This window comes from Streptopelia decaocto, assembly GCF_964273445.1.
Source record: "Streptopelia decaocto genome assembly, chromosome: 1".
Lineage (NCBI taxonomy): Eukaryota > Metazoa > Chordata > Aves > Columbiformes > Columbidae > Streptopelia > Streptopelia decaocto.
This window is the reverse complement of record NC_138663.1, coordinates 88,892,422-88,913,589: the sequence shown is the minus strand read 5'-3', so window position 1 is coordinate 88,913,589 and position 21,168 is coordinate 88,892,422. Positions and strand designations below refer to the sequence as shown.

Below are 21,168 nucleotides of genomic sequence, written 5' to 3'. Positions count from 1 at the left end.
GATTATTATTTCCCTAATTGTCAGCTCTGCAAATGACGCTGAGACTCTTGACAGGCAGATTGTGTTCTTTTGCACAGCATCAGTAATGAAGAGGCTGCGGGCCAAATTATTCCCTAAGTGATATCTTTAGCCCCACTGCTTCCAAATTATGCTATCAGTTATTAAAATTATGTTTCTGTTATAAATACAACCTCACTGCCTTCAGTGGGTCTGTGCAGATGTGGCTAATTTAAATTTAATAAACAAAAATACAGATATGAGATAGAGTAGAATTTAGATTGTTTTTTCTATGCTGTCATGCTTTACTGTCTTAAAAGAAGTTGAAAAGTTAGAAAAAAAATGAGCCAGTTTGCCTAAAGAGAGAGAAAAGGTTATGCAGTAAGGAAATGCCTTTTATACATAACCACTTTTGGGGCAGGTCTGCATTTTTGATGTTCATTTGCAAATTTGTATTCTGACATGTGAGATGTGGCATAAGAGATTAGAAATTTTTATTCTGATTTTTACAATGAGAGTTGTTCTTGAATCAAACATAGAATGAATAGTGGATTCCCTTTAAAATGTCTTCACCCTCGAACATTGTGACCCAGTTGAATTCATACCTATTTCATTTGTGTCCCCAGCTCCTGCAAAGCAATATCCAAAATGAGAGCTTTTCATTCCTGTGTAGGGTTAGACAGTATTCCTCACTCCAGAATTTTTCCTCAGTACCAGAAAACTTGTGTATGCAGCATTACAGAAAATAAGGACCTTGATTTAAGAGACTGTGAATTTAAGAGTTTAGCTTCAGGCATCCACTTTTTTCAAGATGAGCGTCAAATCTCATTTCATTAATTCTGCTAAAGTGCACACTGTATGCTTTTCCAAAATTGTACAGTTCCCATTTTTGTAAAGGAAGAATGTGCACGTTGCAGAAAAGCATAATAGAATTCTCATTTTAATAAGAGGGAAGAAAATTACATTTGGATATATTGTTCATCTCTTTCTTCTAGCCTTTTTCTATTTGATGAGTGGTTGTTATCAATCTCTTCCTGCTACTCTTTCTCCTTATTGTATTTCTTTGCCATATGCGAGTATGCTGTCAGTGATCTCTGCATACACAGTGAGCAACAAATAGCATCATATCTAATCCCCTGTCTGATTACTCTGTGCATAAACTCTAACATTTCCCACTACAGTGTAATTGGATAAATTGATCCATTGTTTCAAGGTCAAAGGCAGGCAGACTTGTACTGGGTGTCTGAGTCTGAATGAGTCTCTTTTCAAGTTATGCTTAAACAATTTTGAACCCAAAAATCTTATGCTCTGTTCAATAACCCCTGCCACGAAGTGCATCCTCTGTTTTTAAGAGTCAACACTGTATTCCAGCAGCAAAATCAAGCAAAGTGCTTGAAGTCTTTGACTCTACTGCCTCTATTGTTACTTTATATATATATACTTGTTTGCAGTTTATCGTTATGCTCAGACTTGGGGTATCTGTTTGTAGTCACTGGTTTCCATTCTTCCTGCCTGCCTCACAGAAAATGAATAAGTGGAAAGGAAAAAAATATAATACAGCATTCTACATCAAGTGACACTACCTATGTATGCCACATGTATGTATATATATAAAAGAGCAGTTATGAACTCGAGGCACAGCCAGATGCTGATTCTGTGTATTCTCAGAAGATTATGGTTAATTTTTGCCCTTCTACTGTAAATTCAGTAGTCAAATAAGTCACACTTTTAAGAGTCCAATATCTGGTAATGGACAGTTCTCACTTAAAAAACAACATAGTGTTTTCCAGTCATCACTCTGCAGTGTCTAAAATACCGCATTGCCCTCACTACACCTCTGCAGCATTACATTTGCTCCTCTTTCCTTCCGTAAAGGGCAAAATGCACTTCACTGTCACAGAGGGAGAGGATATGCAAAGCAAGATGAGGTGCATCAGACATAAACATAGCTCTGTTTCTCTTGGAGTGGGCCTGCTTCTCCATAAGACATCAATACATCTACTCCAGGGAGAGGGTAGAAATACATCTTACATTGTCATTTGTAAATGAAGCAAAAGACATTTCTCACACTCAGGCTGTGTTTTATCTAAGCAGCAGAAGAGCTGCATTTTTTTTAAATGCTTGTCCATCTGAACTGTGTTTTACTTTTTTGCATAAAATCCAAAGTCACAAATTTTGGTGTGAGGAAAAGATCCATAATTTTCACCAATATACTTGTTTTCCTTAAAAATCGGTAGAAAGAAATCCCCAAGAGCTTTGCAGACAAATGTCTGCAGAAGGGTTATTGCTGACAAGTTTTTCTAATGTGTCAAATAATCTTTGTATAATTTATAAATGATAACAAAGCAACCAGGCCACATTCATAAAAGCCCAGTGACACATAATTTAGCTGAATATGAGGATTAGAATTAATTGTCTCTCTTTGTTTCAAGTTCTAAATCTTAGTAAATGATTCACTGTATGTCATTACAGCTTAATATTTGCATGAAATCACAGTTTAACTGGCATAATTTAACAGCAATTAAAAAGCTATTTAATCATCATGCAAATTGGCATGAGGGGCCATGAGTATGAAGGGTGTCTGAGGTTTTTTTCAGTATTTGCAGGCGGACAGTCGTAAACTTTCAGACATCCCTAAGATAATTGATAATGTTTTCCCTATTCATTGAAGTGTGAAAATACAACAATTCATGTTTTCTCTTACAATTGAGGTTTAAGTCTCAAATAATGAATATAACAACCTTCACTGTCTAGTACAAATAAAAAAAAAATATGTATTTTATCTACTGTATTGTTTATTCTGCTGCTGCTGTCTACATATAGTATGATGAAAATCTGATAGCAAATTAAAATTTACAAAGCCAAACAAAACTCTCCTATTGCCTGGATTCACATTCATTCCTGTTTTGCCCTGCCCAAGTTGATGAAGTAACATAAAAAAGCTGAGCTATGATGACCCATTGTCATAATATCTATAGCTTATGTAAGATTAAATTTAAGCCAGTTGAAAAACATTGGTTCCAATCCTCTGAGCAATTACACACATGCTTAGTTTTAAGTGCATGTGTATTACCAATTATTTCAAGGGGATTACTGATCCGCTTAAAGTTATGCACATACGTAAATGTGATTAAGGCTCATCCTCCATATTCCTAAAACTCCTCTTTGGTTTTAACAGTGGGAATTTGTTAAGACCGGTTATTATTTAATTCTCACAGCATGTTTTTAGAGGAAACATAATTATTCCTGTCTTTTGCACATAAACAATAACAGCTGAAGCTGAAGTAGTCTGTGCTTATTCAGATCTCGGAACTGTTTTCCAGAGTAGCTAGAACCGTCAGCCTCACAGTAACTTTATGAAACGTTTAGAGATTTGTAAATCTGAGACAATATGGAGAGGGTTTGGGACAGCATCAGCTTCTTCAAGGCTCTACCTTGTCTCTGTTTTCTACACCATTGGAAAATGATGTATCAAGATAATTAACCTTCTTTAACAAGTTGCATTTATAAATATTTAGATATTACAGTATTTCAAATGTTTCAGTGTTAGACTTATCACAAGGTCACAGTCAAAGACCAGGAAGGAAATATTCAGAATATTCTCTGTGACCATAAAAATTGCAAATTACAAAATTCCAGAAATATCCATCTTCAGTACAAATGAGCTTCATACTGTTCAGCTAAATGACTCCTTGATATGCTGAAAAATAACTGCTTTTTGCTTTCCAGGGCATTTTGGCTACTAACTATGAACTCTGCACAGATAGATGCATAAATACATACTAAAAATATTTTAAACTTTATTGTCTACTAAAAAAAAAAAAAACCACAAAGCAATGTGACACCTCCAAATATTTTAATTGTCAAGTGCTTGAAATCCAGCACCATGTTCTTCAGGGCAAAAATTATTGTAATGAAAACGTAGTCTCAGTTATTTAAAGTGAAAATGAATGCCAGAAAGAAAAAAAGCAACACAAATGTTCAACTAAAGTTCACAGAAAACCTTAACGTTTATGAGTTCATATTATCCCTTCCACACCATACAAACTTTTTTTCCCTTTACAAGCATTCCAGTTTTATACCCACATTTATGCCATATGAGTAAAAAAACAGCATCACTTAAAAATGGCAAATGTTGGTGAATACTGAGTTTTTGTCTGCAACTGTTATTGCCTCTTTCCTTCGTTAAAGTTAGTATTCATTCTTGTTGTTGTGTATAGGTACAACTTTATAAATCTTTACTACTCTGTAGTTTATCAGTAAAATGTAAGATACAGTAATGTTTTCTGCTAAAGTACAGTCTGAGTATTCAAGGTCATCTTCAAGAATTAACAACTTGAGTAAATGGTTTTATCTGTGTTGTAGGTGCATATTTCAGAACCACTCATGGGCTTGATTTCTAAAATAGCTACATTTTTTTCAGTCAGATAAATAGGTAAAAGTTTGAAAATAAAATCAGCATATCAGTGCTGTAGTAATTAAAGATCTTAAAAAAAATAATGAAATTGAATTATTAGAAAAAAGGCAGTATATTTTAAAATATTTTTTGCTGATATTTGAGATCCTGATTTATATATGAAATGTTAGGAGGAGCTTTGATTTTTCATTCTTTCCCAATGCAAAGTTCTGACCATTTATCTGACTGTCCTTTGGGCACAAGGTCTTGCCCTCATCCTACCATTTGTTGAATTGCAATTTGCAAGAGTGTTAATATTTTTGTTGGTTTGTTTAGTTCTTCTCTCTTGTCTTGAAGTTTTTCTAATTATCTGACTCTCACAGATTTACTGTGCGACTCAATTTGTTGGGTGAAATACACTTTGTGTAAGAATTAGCTGATGTCATTTGCAAATGTTTCATATAGTCTTTCAGCCTGCTTGGGAAGCCTTGAAGTAATGAAAAGCTCACTTGAAGTTTGACCAGTATCTCAGTCAAAAGTTTATACTTAAGTCTTGCTGGCAGGTTGTATAAATCTTGGAAAACTGCAAGGCCAGCTGAAAGTTTTCAAAGTTCTGCTGAGCATTGGCTAAGCAATCCAAATGCACTGTAATTTTATGTTGAGAGCTGGGATATAATACTTATTCAACTCGTTCAGCTCAAAAAACCCCAGAGATCGCCAGTTGAGTTTACCACAGTGTCAAGGTTTAATTGTGGGATGACAGTAAAACTGTGGCAGATGTATTGTTAACCCCCTTCAGCCCCTCCTTCTCCCCCCTTCCCACTGCAGACAGGCGATCGGGAGGAAAAGAAGGACAGAGAGAAGAGAGTTGGAAAAATTAAAAATGTTTTACTAATGCTACTAATAAAAATAGAGAAAATGATACAAAATATACAAAACCAAATGCTACTAATAAAAATAGAGAAAATGATACAAAATATAGAAAACCAATCTCGAAAGTCCCGGCAACTGCTCCGGCAGATGTTGGGCCGGCACCCAAAGTCCTGGACTGGACTGTGCAGCCAACCGGAGCTGGATTCAGTCTGTCACTAGGCCTCAGTTCGCAGGGACGACTAGCAGGGTCCTCTCCTAATGTCAGCCATAAGGAAAAAGGGACAAGATCCTCGTGATCTCCCACTTTTATATGAAGTATTCACGTGAATGGGATGTTATACTCCGTTGGTCAGTTTCTGGTCACCTGTTTCTCGTTGCCCCTCTTGCGAGATGTCCATCCATCCTTATCAGTGACCTCGCATTCCATTGCTATGTCTACCAAAACATGTCTCTGACTTTTCAGGAAAATATGAAGGCTTTAGCTGACAGGCAAATTCACTAAAAGAGAAACTTGTTTTTAACGAAACCAGGACACGCAGTCATCTTAAATATATCAACACCTGAAGTATGGGCATATTTTGGGTCTATATACAAATTGCTTTTGAAAACCATGTCTCTGTAAATGCTTGGTTGAAATATGTTAAGAAGAAGAAGATGATAATAATAAGAAACGGTGAAAAAATTATTCATACTTGAATGAACAATTTCTGCCTTTCCTTCATCCCTTCACTCATTCCTATCTGGAAAAACATTAGGTGTTAAAGTTCTTCGATCAGACTGTGGAAGCTGATCTATAAAGCCTCAGATGATTTACGAGTGATCCTGCAGAGTAAGTCAGCATAACAGCTTAAAACTTGTTGGACAGACCTTGGCTGTTGTGTGGTCTGTGGGAGATGGGTCACTCGTGGTTCATCTGACAGTACATGGGGCTCTTCCACCTGCTTGCCAGCTGAGAGCTTTCCTGCACTCTGCCTGCTGCCTCTGTCTTTGCATCCCTCCCCACAGTCTTCAGGAATTATTTTTTCTCCTGCTTTGTGGCCATCCTTTTACATCTTTAGCTTGCAAGGTTGATGTCTTCACTGTTATACTGATGCTGATGAGGTGCCAGGTAGGAAAGAAAAAACTTGTAAACTGTCTCTTGTGCCTAATGGTCTTGGCCGGTTGCCACCTAACTCTGTTAATGAGCAGCAGCAAAGAAATCCCTGGAGAAGAGCAGTGAAGGATAGAAAAAATATCTGGCACTATAGAGCTAACACAACTTCACTTCTTGTAGCTATTCCAAAGCTGTTCCTTATTTCTTATTCAATTTATCTCTTATAAAACGTCAAAGATTATAAGCATCAGAAAAGCTCGCGTTACTAGACATAAGGAAATAAATCTTGTGGTTAAAGCTCCACCTCAGTATCTCACAAGAACAAGCGATATTTAGTGCAAAATTGTGTTATCAAATCTAGGTTTAACATTACTAAGTAGTTTTTATGTTGCCTTAAATTATTTCTGAATATATTCTAATTTATTTAGATTATTCATCTTTTATGATCTCATCTATTTATTATTCCTGCTTAATTTTCAAGGATTGTAAGTGTTTAGATAATCTTTATTTTTTCCATTGAATTTGTTATTGCAATGTAACTTCTGTAGCTTCTATTTGCAAGTAATTGTCTTAAGAATAATATATTTTTTCTATATATATATATTTTTTTTCTCCAAAATAGGGAACTGTCACTTAACAGGCTTTCCCCTCCTTCTCTGCAGGGCCACCTTCCGCTCCAAGAAATGTGATTTTCAACATTAATGAAACAGCTCTAATGCTGGAGTGGAGCCCCCCAAGTGATACCGGAGGAAGAAAAGATCTCACTTACAGCGTCATCTGTAAGAAATGTGGGTCGGACACCAGCCAGTGTGAGATTTGTGGGGGAGGCATCCGTTTCATCCCCAGGCACACCGGTCTCATCAACTCCTCTGTGACAGTGCTCGACTTCGTGTCGCACGTGAACTACACCTTCGAAATAGAAGCCACGAATGGGGTCTCGGAGCTGAGTTTCTCTCCCAAGCAGTTCACAGCCATCACGGTTACCACAGACCAAGATGGTAAGTCCCAGCACTGCCTGTCTGTTACTATGGCCCTGTCATCTCTGCATTTGTTAGGTGGATTGTTTTGCTTCTTCGAAGTCTGGGTCAGCAAGTTAGGATGTTTTGCAGGTTGTTACACGGTTTTAAGTGCATTTGGTGATGACTTACAGCTTCTGCTGATGAGGGAATTAAATGCTTTTGGTAGTTGGCCCTTGACCCCAATACACAGAGCACAAAAACGTATCTTCAGTTTAAAATTATGTGCAAGCTTTAACTACCTAGGACTAACCGCATCAGTGGTTCATCAGAACTAGAGTCTGCATCTGATGCTTTTCCAAGTCTTTCCTTGTGATATCCATTTTGAAGGAGTAAAACACCACGTCATGTATTGCTATTTCACAGTTCAAAGGTGAAATGAAAGTGAACTCAATTCCTTTAGTATCCAGGTTGCATAGTACTAATACAGCATGCTTCCCTGTAAGGTATTTTAACATCTGTATGAACTATTTCCTTAGGTGAGGTGTCCTAATAGATATTTTTGTTCCTTTAATTGTCCACTTTGCATTATTGGTTTTGAGCTTTTTCTTCCCCCTGTTTTAGTTCAAATTCATGTCCAAGGCTGACCTTTATGAGGAAAAACATGGAAAATGAAAAGAGCTCTATATTTCTGTTTATGTCTGCAACTTTTTCCTCCTCCATCTTTAGAAATACTTACTATGCCAAGAAACAGCATCATAGGTTACCAACAAAGTAACCTGTATAGCAGTTTTATCTTCTGGCTTGTGTTACTGTAGATGAGAAGGTTATTTCAAAATTATCCCTTGCTGACATTTGTCCCAGAAATGTTTTTCACCTACTGTGCAGTGACATTGCAACTGTAGCTGAAGTGTTTAATGTAGAACAGGAACTGAACTGGCAAAACTACAGTTTTGAGTAGAAGACCTTTGATAATATGAAAGTATTTAGTAAAAGTGCTAATGTTCAGGAGGATCCTGTTATGTTCCACTTATAGGAAGGCCCTGGGTTCTTTCAGTGATCAGCCTAGGAAAAATCTACTTACCTGTGTATCTGGGACAAGTAGTTTTCCTGATGAGTAAGTAATTACTTGTTTGCCTCTGGGCATACAAAAATTAACAGCTTGCTGTGATGATGATGATGATAATGACAATGATGGTAATACTAATAATATTCATGAAAATGAAAAAAAAAAAAAAGCCCAACAACTAGTCACTTACCATTGATGTGATGCTGGTAACAGAAAAGCTAATTATTATATACAAGACACCTAATGATACATGCCTTGTAGTGAAAATTGCCTTAGGCTCTTAGGCATCATGTTGCAAACCTGTATCTCTCTTTTCCTTTCTCATTAAAGTAAAAAAAAACATGGTACCCAAAACTATGAGAAACTACTGCAATGTATACTTATTTTTAGATGTTTTGTTATGTGGGTGCTAAATGCAAGTCACCAAGCACACACAGGTGGAGGTCACCGGAGATATGGTTTGGTTTTAAACTGGCTGACAGCTGTGTGAACACAGCTTGTGATGTGTGTTTAAGTGGTGGGCTTTTAAAAAATTATGTCTCTTCTGCTGTTGTCTGTTCCTGTTTTAAGGATATAGATTTTCACTGCAGTTTACTCAAAATAGGGAAAAGACCAATGTTTTGATAATTTGTGACACACTGACGGTAAACTCTATAGGCTGCTCGCATTCCCTATAATAATTCTTACATTACTAAAAATGCTGTTGGAAGGGCTTAGGAGAATTTAAGACCGGATCTCCAGAATATCTGTCAGTTTATTTGGGTATAAAAAGACAGCTTTGCAGAAGAAAGTATTGTAATAAATTAAATGGAGGCATTTATAAAATGTAGTTACAGAGATAAAACAATTTTTGTAGGCTTACAAACTGTGTAGTTCTATAAAATCATAAGCATGGTTACTATGTATTTAGAAGTAACAGAGAAAAAGATGTCATATGAAATATGGAAGAAAGTAAATAGAGTTTTGGTTGATGGAAATTATTGAGAGGACAAGAAACATATTTTGTGAGTTACTTTTAGTCATAAATAAGAAATGATACAGAGAAGGTTATGGTATGTAACATTAGGAAAGGAAACTGTAGAACGGAAGCGCTTTTCAGAACATTGCAGAGACTTTGTTAATGTTTATCAAACACATTGAAGTTCTCAGATAAAAGGATTAGTGACCTTTTTGTTTTTATTGTTAGCCTGCTATTAGTAGACAATTTATAGTTTTGCTTTTCCCATATAGTATACTAAATATTCACCTTTATATTGCATTTATTTTTCTAGCTATACTACGGAACAGTAAACTCACTGTTGCAATCTTTCCTTATAATCTTAGTTATACTGAAACAGAAAGTACTTATTGCATGATCTTGCAGGTTTGTGCACATGTGTATATAAAACAAAGATCCAACATTATATGTATGATGTGACGACAAATCAAAAATATCTTAATGTGTACAAGGACTGCATTACCAGAAGTCCAAACATATTGGTTTAAAACTATTTTTTCTCATTTGATGTGTATCTAATATGAAAGATCTAGATCTATCATATATTATACCTACACAACATATTTATCCCATGTTCATGCTACCTTTTATATGTAATCTTTTCATACATATTGGTTTGATGTATTTGGTGTGCAGATTGCATGAAGTGATAGACCTCTTTATGAATATATAAATTGCTTTCTTGAATTGTCATATCTTTGTTAAGAATACAGAGCAATATCTTCAGCTGTTGTAAATCCAGACCGTGCCATTAGCTGCAATAATTTACAGTAGCTGAGGAGCTGGTATTTTATTTTCTTCATGCATATTGGATTTAGTTCCCTCTAGTGGCCCTTTCTTTTTGATGGTTTATGTGAAATTAACAGATTCTTCTTTAAACATGCAAAATTATTAGTTTATTCTTCAGGGGTTTTCCTCTCTTTTTGGAGAAGGTATTGCTGTTGGCATTTTGCTGACTACAGTAATGCATTGAAGAGTACCATGGGCATATGTAGAAACTGAAGAATTGTGTTCTACGACAGTTAGTGAGTAGATTAGTCTGAGAGCATCAAAGAAGGAGAGTATTTGCTGACAGGAGAAATGAACTAATTCAAAAGTGATTAAGGCTCATCTTTATGCACAGTTCTCTGCCACAACTAATAGTAAAATCTAAACTGCCTTTTCATGCAGTCACTGGCATTGACAAGATTTAAGTACACTGCTCAGCATTAGAAATGACAAGAAGCAGACTAAAGGAAAGTAATACTTTGAAAAGGCTTTGCAAACTGCATCCTAAAATTCTCTCTGCAATTTTATGTCTAAAGCATTACCAGACCTGATCAAATAAAAAAAAAATAATAATAAAAAAATTATATAAAATTAATAGGGTAGTGTTCTTGACTTTTTAGTTATTAAGTTTGTGCAAGTATTCATACATTTGATAGCCATGGTTTTGGTTCCTTCCCACTCCCGGCTTCGTAAGGAAACAGAGTTTCTGTGGTCACAGTGTCAGGCACCCTAAAGAACTGTGAACCCATTAGCCATCCTGAGTTCGATAACAGAGAAGAAAATTTCACAGATATTATATTCTCTCAATAGAAGTGTGAAAAACAACCACTTACAGTCACCAAGGTGTTGGTTGCATCTGCCAGTCGAAAAACAAGGTTCAGCTATGTAAGGCTTTCTTACTGGACTAGAATCGCCAGCTGACCGACCACTTAACCTGTCTATTAGCTAAGTCAGTAAAGAAATAATTTATATAGTTGCTGTATGACCACAGTATGCGCTGTGCCTTGTCCAGCAAGTGTGGCAAGCAAGGATGAGATAGGAATGTGTTAGAAGTGTAAATGTTGCAGCTAGAGAGATGAGGGGATGAAGCTATATGCTACTCTTGCATAGCTTTGTTTCAGAATGTTTTGAGATATCAAAATAATCCTTATTTTATATTCAGATAAATGGACAGATAAACATAATCAGAGTCTGCTCAGAAAAGCACTTAAGCAAAGTCCCTGTTCAAGGAAGAACATCAGCACATACTAAGTGCTTTCCCAAATCACCGCCAAAGTAATTTGTAAACAACTGAAAGGTGAAACATGTTTTCAAAAAAAGCCTCATCAAAAATATTTAACAATACTGTTGTTCAGAAAAGTGCCTGCTTTCTTTATGGAAGCAAGAAAGTTTTATACAGTAGTAAATATGCTGAGTATGAAGTAATTGTACTCAATCGACTTTAAATCATTGTGTGAAGAAGCAGAGAGTTATATGCTGAATTGTAATTTATGTTTCTCTTATGACTAATGGAAGGAAGAGACACCTCACTCCATAACTTTCTTAGCATGCCTTAGAGTCTGCATTGCCTAAACAAAATACAGAATTACTTGAGGTTTTTAATGCATAATTAAAGTAGTAAATAATGAATAATTAAATAAAACAGAACTTAAAACAATAGTTCCTATTTCCAAATAGTAGTCCAAATACACATTCACTCAGTGGGCATTCATATGGTCTACTGTTTGAGAGCAGAGGGGTCAACATTACGCTATGCAGAGGAGGAGTAGAGTTGTGAGATACATCCTGAGTACATGGTTATACAGCTAGATAGTGGCCTGCTCCATTTCAGTCCACCATTTCAACTGCATCACTGAGGGGTGGCACTCCATAGCTATAGCGTTTCTCTGGCTTGAAGAGTTTCCTGGTTGTCCAGCCTGCATCTTCACCACATCATGTCCCTCCAATGGGACTCCATGCTGACAGCCCCCAGCTCACCCTTCACCTGTCAGTCCCACAGCTGTGACCTCCCCTAAAATCACTATCCAGCCATGGGACACCTCACGGGCATTGCTCCATTTGTGGGCTTCTTCAGCATATTTCCTGCCTTGGTGCAAAGTTTACACTAGAGAAACACGCCTTCTGCCATTTCAGCCCTTTTGCCATTGCAGCCCAGACATGTAATTTTCTCCCCACTCAGTTCTGCAGTTTGTGGGTGACTCTGATCTCCGTGACGTGAAAGACCTGCTACCAGTGGACAAAGTTTGAGACATGAGAAGCTTCACTCTGTCCAGGCACACACCTTATCTCTGTACTAGAGACCTGTCTAGTTTTGCTGTATCTGTCTGGTGTTGGCAGCCTGTGGTCAGCTGAGGTTTTCAGGCAGACTCTGGAACTGCAAATATGGCAGGATTCCTTTGTCTAATATGTCTTATTTTTTGTGAGCCATTGGCAGATATATCCCAGGATTTTACCATCCTAATCTGATGGTAAAATCTTGCCAGTGTCTGAAAGGGATTGCCTTTCATCTTATTACTTTTTACAAATAAGTTACAGCCAGTTCATTGTTCCTAGTAGAGGTGGCTCCTCAGATATATTTGTAACCCAGTGGGGCTGGTCTGTACCAACAGCAGCCTGTTATCACTCTCTTAGACTCGTGGGAACTAAGGAATGCATGGAAGGATTTCAGTGTCTCTTCCAGGAATAAACATGACCTTATCACCCTGAATTAATGGCATATATCATTACAGTAAAAATGTAGATGGTGTAAATTGTTCAGAGTCTCATCCAACTATTAGGAAAGCATCTCAGTGGCACTACCAAGACAGTTTATTAGGATTAATCTTTCTGGCTGATGACAGTATAGTTTCAAGATGCTCATTGGGGTCACAAGGGAGTTCCCTGTTCACTCATCCTAAGTTGCTTCCCATAGTAGCATCAGACTTTCACCCTAATCAAAAGGCAGCTTTACTTTTTTTTTCCTGAGTCTCACATCTCTGCAGATGTGATTGCCCTTCATAACTTAATAGTCAAAAAAGCTTCTCTTTTTCTAATGACATGGTGAAGCCATTTGAACTATCTTCCAAACTGTTCAAGTTAATGGTTTATAAAACTAAAGGAACAGCTACTTCTACTCACTGATTGTCAAAATGTAATAGCAGGTTACATAAAAGCCTGTTATGAAACAATCACAAAACAACCTCCATCAGAGTGCAAACCACATGAAAGAAAGATCATGAAATTTTCATAGATGACAATAAATGAAAAATTTATGGCATTTGTTTACTTGACACCTACAGCTGTATTGATAGCCCTGTACTGTCTTGGGAGCAACACAGAACAGTGCTGCTGCTGCTATTTGTGTGAAAAAAATTAAAGAGAAATATTGTCTCATTGGTTATTGGCTAGGGACAGTCTGTAAATGTCCATACTGAATGTGATGTGACAACAGTAAGAGGCATTACTAACCAAAAAAAAAAAATGTTTGAGATGTGTACTCCCTATTTGAAGTCACTTCTGAACAATACATTTTAAAAAGGCATTCAGCATTATACAGTGAATATTCAGGCCAGTCTGTTAACTATATGAATGTATATGCATATCTATGTCAGTGTTGCATTTATAGTTGGAAAGAATACCAGAAGGCAACAATGCTATATCTCAGTTGCCAGACTTATTCAACTATCATTCTATTCAACAGTCTTAAGGCCTTGCAAAAGTTTTGAGGCAAGATCTTTGTGCAGCATAGTTATTACCCACAGATTTTCAACTGCTGGTCACCTCTGTACATTTAGACTGCTTTTTGCTGATGTTTCTTTACACATATGCCTGATTACTACACAGTAATCATAAGTGAAAAATGGCTTTTAAAACAATCTTGATTTATATCCTGCAGATTTTTTGAATACTTGTAAATTTTCTTTAACAAATACGTTTTTTTCTGCTGGCAGATATTCATGTTCAGATGTTTCTTTAATGCAATGAATGTCAACCTGATTCCATTTACTTTCATTTCTCGCTCACCAGTGTTATACATTAAGCTAGTCCAACTATGCTTAGCTTTAAGATAAGTTTCTCTAAGTTACGCAACATGAGAAGAACAAAATTAAATTCTAGTTTGAAGTAGGAGGGGGGAAAGGTTAATCAATACTGTGAAGTATTTTTTCCCATAATATACTTACCAGTGTGGTCTTTCAGCTTTATAATAGTTTATTTTATGGCATAGCACACTATAATTTATAACCATTGGCAATTTGTCTGTGACATGCATTTTTCAACAAGTTTCTGGTTTAAGTTGCGGTCAATAAACACCATATCAAAATTCTGGAACAATTGTATATTTAATAATAATAGTTTATTTCAGTTTGTAAAAGGGACATTTGTGGACAAAAATGTAAATTAGTCATTACACAAAAATTGGTAGGCATACAGCAGCAGGATAAGAAATATGTCTTTATTTTGTTTGCTCCTATTATAGACAGTAGCTGCAAAGGGCATTCCACACATGATTAAGGCCTTTAAGAATAAGATGTTTATTCATTGACTTGGGTGATTTTTGAAGCTTACTGGTGCTACCTGCACACCACTCAGCTAAGAACTGTGTTAGGATAATCACGCACATTTCAGTTAGCTGGAACCTCTCCCAGTGAATGGTAGTTAGAAGAATCATTATTTAGTATTCTAGTCAAGGTAGGGTGCAAGGTCATTCGGATATAAACTGGTAACTTAAGTAATTAGAAGCTTCTGCCACAAATGTTAATTGACCAACTTAGGAAATTCTTTGGAGTTACATTAGGAACCTCCTGTTTTCAATGTTTACCTAAACATTTCTGAAAGCTATTTAATTTTATAAAAAAAAAAACACACACACACACACACAAAAAAAAAAAAAAACACCCACAAAAACACCAAAATCAACCAACAACCAAAAACCCAACAAAACAAATAAACAAAAAAACACCAGCAACCAGAACTCTGGTGTTCCCAGAGTATGGCAAGTGAAATACTTCTGTTGCATTCCTGGCAAGAGGAGTGAATTTGGTCAAGGGTATTAAAGGAAGACATTCATCACAGCTAGTCAATCTGAAACTAATTGTGTTTGTACATGTCGTGACTTTCACGCAAACCTTTAGGGAGCGTGTTCAGAATGAAGGACATGGTAAATTACAAACCAATTCTGCTGATGTTTGCGTATGCTGTGAGGTCATTAAAACAATTATGTTGGGAGCAGGTTGCTCCGATTCATTTGCTTCTTAAAATGTAGTTTCTTCATTACACTCAACAACCCTTCTCCTTCCGCTTCTATGACTCTTCCATATGCATTTGCCTTAGGCTTACAGTTTAGAAATAGTTTTCATTTGTACACAATAATGGCATTAAGCTGTGCACACCAGAATAAGGTTGAGAGCAGAACTCAAAATTGCATCATTTCCTAAGCTGGAGAAGTCTATTTTACAGTTGTGTTAGCTTCAAGATAATATTTCTAGTAATATGCTTTTACCTTTTTCTGCTTGGACTAACAATGAGAGGCATATTTTTATTGTCTTCTCATCTGTGTTACATATTTAAATGTTTTCTCACTGTGGCAGAATTTATACTGACTCTCCAATGAACAAAAAATAAATATTGCTCCTCTGAAAAGACTATACTAGCCAGGAGATGCACACTTAATATTTAGTTTAGAAATGCATGTTACCTTTAACAATGCCTGTCATAAATGAGCCTTCATAATCTAGTCCAAATCCTAGTCTGACAGAGATGAAGCAGGGGCTGACTAGTAATGTCAAGATTGGCTGGTGTGTTGGTTGGCCAGAACAAAAGAAGGAAAAAAATTACACCCTTAATCTGCTAAATCTTGTTTCCATCTAGCATGCACTTTCTGGTTTCCATTGAGAAGCTATTTTTGCATATTAAATATAAATACTTTTTTTATCCTCTTTTAAGACTTCCCCTAAAACCTGCACTTAAGCAGAACTATTATCAGATATTCAAGACATGGCTACAGATTCTAAAGTGGACTTTTTCAGTAAATCCATTTAAAATCAGTTTCATAGTTTGTTGACCCTCTGGAGTGAGTGTAATCAATTCTGTGCAGGACTAACCATTCAGAGTATTTTGTCTCAGTTGCTTTCACTTACTAAAGTGACACGGAAGTTAGCAAACAGTACATTAAATAAAAATGCCTGAATTTGCTGTCTGCATGTAGAGTCACGATAACCAAAAGGAGAGGAGGAAGGTGATACATAGAACCATTCCCAAAGAAAACATGAGCAAATGGAAGAGGCGTGTGAATAAAATAATTTATAATATTTAAAACAAACAAACAAACAAACAAACAAACAAACTTTAAAAGTTAAGTTTAATAAACTTTTTAAAATACGTATTCAGCAAATTAGACCAACTTGATCACCATATTTCTTTCTTGGAATAGTATCTTGTACACTAAACTACTCACTATTTGAAAACTGGAATTTTAAAGCAAATATTTACAAGAAATCTCTGATTGCAAAATTAGATCTAATGTCCCAAAACTGTTTTACTGGAAATCAGTTCCAGGTGTCCCACTGGATAAAAAGCAGAGGAGACCTGGCTCAGCTAATGTTTCCTGAACACTCCTGTTGTCTCCCCTACTGTCGCTTAGTTCTTTTGCCTTCATTCACAGTACTCGGATAACTAATCACAACTTTTCTGGTGAAGTTAATGGCAACCCCTATAAATTCTCCAGTGTTAATTAAATCTCATTCCTCATCGAATTAATCTATATTTGCAAGAATTTTCTTTGTGCTTATTCTGTCTGAATATAAAGTAGTATTTTTAAACTTAACTTTTCCGTATAGTTTTAAATAATACAGGCAGCAGCTTCTAAATTGTGTGCTTGTGCTTGATCTATAATTGTATTGAAGTGTTTAGAGATTAATGTGCATTATATAAGTGACTCATAAATTCTAACTTGTTATGCATTGCAAACAGCTGATGTACAATCCCATAAGTTACTGACAAGTTGTTCAGCCAGTTTCCAATATTGTATATTACAGTTTAGAAATCAATGATCATTTTATTTTATTAACTCAAATCTGTCTGGAAAACAAATTGTCTGCTTCCAATGACTGGTTCATATATACACAATATTAAACTCTAAGCTCCATTTTTCAAAATTATGTTGTTCTCCTAAAATTATCTAACAATTCTTTTTATCCCGTAATTGAAGATCAGTGAGGACTAGAATAATTTTTCTTTACAGGGTAGGGTAATTGAGTAATAAGATCCAGGAAATTCAGTCTATAGTTCAAGGATGAGGGGCTACGGTCTATCAACAATAGGGAAGATGTGAGTCTGCTTTCTTCCCTCAACTTGTGCATTTTTCTGTCAAGCTAGAAATGTCATTTACCAATTAGACATAAGGTGAATTTTTATATCTCATTGCCATATATTCATAGATACGATTTATTCTAATAAAGAACAAATATTTTAACAGATATTTAGCATCCCTCTGTGCCAATTTACTGAAAGTATTGATTTCAGTTCATAAATAATGCAATTCTGAGTAGAATATGAAATCTTTGGAGAGAGGAAATAGAGAAAATCACATTTTTATAATGTGGTGTTAAATGCTGTTTATCTTTAAAAATGCTTGCTTGTATTTGGAAACAAATTTTGTATGGTCAAAAAGGAAGCTGACATAATGGAAAATCGAAGTCTGTACCTATTCAGAGAACGTGTGACTGTGAAGCTGTATTAACTTAGTTCCCTGGTGTATATTATTTTGGTGCTGGGAGATTATTTTTAGAAGAGCATAGTTTTATCTGCATTTATCTCCCTGACCTTTTCCTGAAACAATTGGGTTCAGTGGTACCAGTTTCAATGGTAACTTTTGATATGAGCAACATACCATAACACTGAAAAAGTGATTCATCTCAGATGAGCAAATGGATGTTTGCAAAATCTTTGAAGCTGAACTTCACTGTGAATATTTTCTCATGTTGCAACCCATAGGAGCTGATGTTAAAAGAAGTTGTGTTCCAAAACCTCTGCCCTTGTCCCATAGAGCTTCTGTATCCCATAGACCACCTGCACCAAACATACTGCTAAAGCATTAGCATGATATTGCAATGTTTCTACATCACATTCCAAAGCAGATATCAGTGCAATTCTGTGCAGGTTGAGGAACATATTGCAGGATATCTTCATCTGTTTTCCAAGTTATCTAGCATCATGTTTGCTTCATTATCTTCCCCTTTAAATTTTTTACTTTCCTGTTATAACCATTAAAGTGTGACACAACTGGTTCATGAAGATGGCCTGAGATTTCCAGGTAAGCACCCAGGATGTTAGCCTTAATACTGGCTGGTGGATAACTCCAAAAGGCAGCATACTACATGAAAAATCAGATCTTGTTTTTCCATATTCGTATATACAGTAGCATTCTGGATAACTTTCTAGATAATCTTTACATTCTCATAAGCATAATAAATCTAAGCTCTCTTAAGCAGCAGTGTGGAAAAAAAATCTTAATTTTTCAATTTTTCCATTTTAAGATGATCATTATATTGTCAGACATTAAAAATGTGGCTTTCTCATGCAGCTTTAGGGAGAAAAAAGACTGCCTTCTTCAAAAATTATTTGAGTGGGTGGAATATGTGTCAGGTTTGATGAGCAAGTCACTATTATTCAGTCTCTGAGTTGATAGAGGATTAAAATTAATTAAAATATCAGTCTGGAATTTCTTCTATAATTAAATATAATTTAAAGGATAAAATTTGCATACTATTTGCTATATATAGTTTTATTTCTATATGAGTCTATATCTTATAAAAGCTGTCTTTCAATATATGTATAAATAGTGTGAAAATAATGATTTGCTGCTGATTCATTAGTGTAATACTAAATGCATGTTGATATGTTAATGTCTTTCTGTTTGCTGTAAGAAAAAGTCATTGTACTTTGTTGAAATATTTTAATAATTTTATAATATTTAATATCTACCAGATTGATACATGAGCTACATTTCTGTGTAACACTAAAATTACATTTTCATTGAAACTGCCCAACACTTTTAAAAATGTTCATAGTGGAGATGCATTCTATTCCTTACTCTCTGTATTACTTTATTTAAACTGTCTTTCCACCTTTCTGTTTCAGTTTTTGCAGTTGCAGGTGAACATTTTAGATACCTGATATAGGTACAATCTATTTCCTTGATGGAGTGTTGTGAATTAAGTAGTGATACGACAAACATTTGACAGCTGTAGAAAATAAAGACCTTGACCACAAGAAGTTGGGTACCTCTCACACAGTTGCCGATGCACACTGGGGGTGCTCCACCCAGGGGTAGAGTACACATAGTGAGTCAGGGAAGTGTGAGCATGTTTTCCTTAGGACTGACAGGTTTTCCAGGGAACTCGGGGCTCATTAAGCATCTCTGCAAAAGGAAAGCACCGAGAGTTGCAGGTCACTGAGCACCTTTGAAAATACTGCCCCATCACCAAGATGCTGAATGGAAACTGGCTTCTTTTACAAACTGGACTCTTAGTCCTTTCTTAATCAATAAAATTCACTGGAAAGGTACCATTTATTTCAGAAGGATGTAGGGTCACATTTTATCTCGTACATTGATAGAAGTGTGGAGTAACTGTGAAAGTAAATTATTTAAGCACAGTCTGCTATATGAGTACTTCTAATCTCTTGATATAAGGTGAAATGCTCAACACTACAAGCTTTACACTCTTAACCTTATTAAGAGGCGGCCAGTGTTTTGACCAGGTTTTTCTGCTTCCTAAAGCATTAGAAAATCAGCTTATAGATTTTGGTTTCTTGCTTTTTTTTTGTTCTTTTTTTTCCTACTTAGAATTTCCTGTTTATCTATTGAGTTTGTTTAGATACATTTACAATAATTTAAGATAAAAAGATCTAAGAAGAGTAATATTATTACAGTATAGTGTTCGAACTCTAAAGCATGAAAAGATTCCATTATTCTGTGTTAAAACAATATGAGAAGAATTGTAAGAATTACAATATTTGCAACAGGAAACAAGAATAGCACAGATTTATTGTCAGTAATACAAATACTGCAGATTTTAATAAAAGAGGTTGGTTTACTTTTGGTGACTTTCACAGCCATTTTTACGCAAAATAATGTATTGAGTTCTTTGAGAAATTATTTTTATGCAGCTATAAAACATCAGATATTAAATTCACACACCCAAGTTGCTACCAAAATCTTCACTAAAAAATATAAGGTTGCAAATTAAATCACTGCAAAGATATTCAAGAAACGTTAGTTCAGAATCATGTTTTATGTTTTACTATGCAGTCTAATGGCCTACACATTTTTGGTCAAGTCTCCTTGATAACAGGTCAGTGTTACTTCACATCATCCTCATCTGTCAGTGTGTGTGTTGTCCCTTTATCCCTTGTTTAGCCCAATTTCTCAAAGCTTAGCCTTCTTGTGCCATATACTTTATTGTAGCTTTTCTGCTGCATTGATATGCTGTAGTGTTTGATTGCTTTTACACACATTGCAAACATTAAGTCAGTGATCCTTGAAGGCCAGTGGGTAGAATTACTCACATTTTAGAAGGCAAGGAATAAGTCTCTGCCTGTAAAACCATGTGTAGGGCATAACCATCCATGAGGTGAGCACAGCTCCCTTGGGACGAGGATATCCTGCTTTTTGGACGTGGGAGAATTCAGAGGTTTCTGTACCTTTCACTGGCAGTTAAGCATACCCATCATTTGTATACAAAAAAGGAGAAAAATTATCACTGCTACCGTGTAATTTAGTTGACTTATTTTGAAAAATTCTAATTTCTTTTTACTGGGGAAAAACAGTTATGATCAGTTCTGTAGTTAGTATGGCTTTACTCTGTTTTTTCTTGAAGCATATTATGTGTATGGGAAATTTGGTTACGAAGTGCAGCATGCTACTTCTGGCAACTTTACTGAATGATAAATTGGAAAAGTAAGCAACTCAGAGTAGCAGAGTAGGGCTGATAATCCCATAAATTCAAGGAGCTACAGTGAGTCTAATGAGTGAGAGAATTG

The 21,168-nt window shown here is 35.8% G+C and overlaps 1 protein-coding gene across 1 annotated transcript in view; it reads left to right on the top strand.

The window, feature by feature from the left end:
• The window catches only part of EPHA6 (EPH receptor A6), a gene marked incomplete at its 5' end in the record, with an annotated part of 487,187 nt that overhangs the window by 246,500 nt on the left and 219,519 nt on the right, over positions 1-21,168 (top strand). The window contains one exon of the mRNA XM_082057768.1: positions 7,022-7,357. Within this exon, the coding sequence (XP_081913894.1) occupies positions 7,022-7,357 (336 nt within the window). The remainder of the gene's footprint in view (positions 1-7,021; positions 7,358-21,168) is intronic.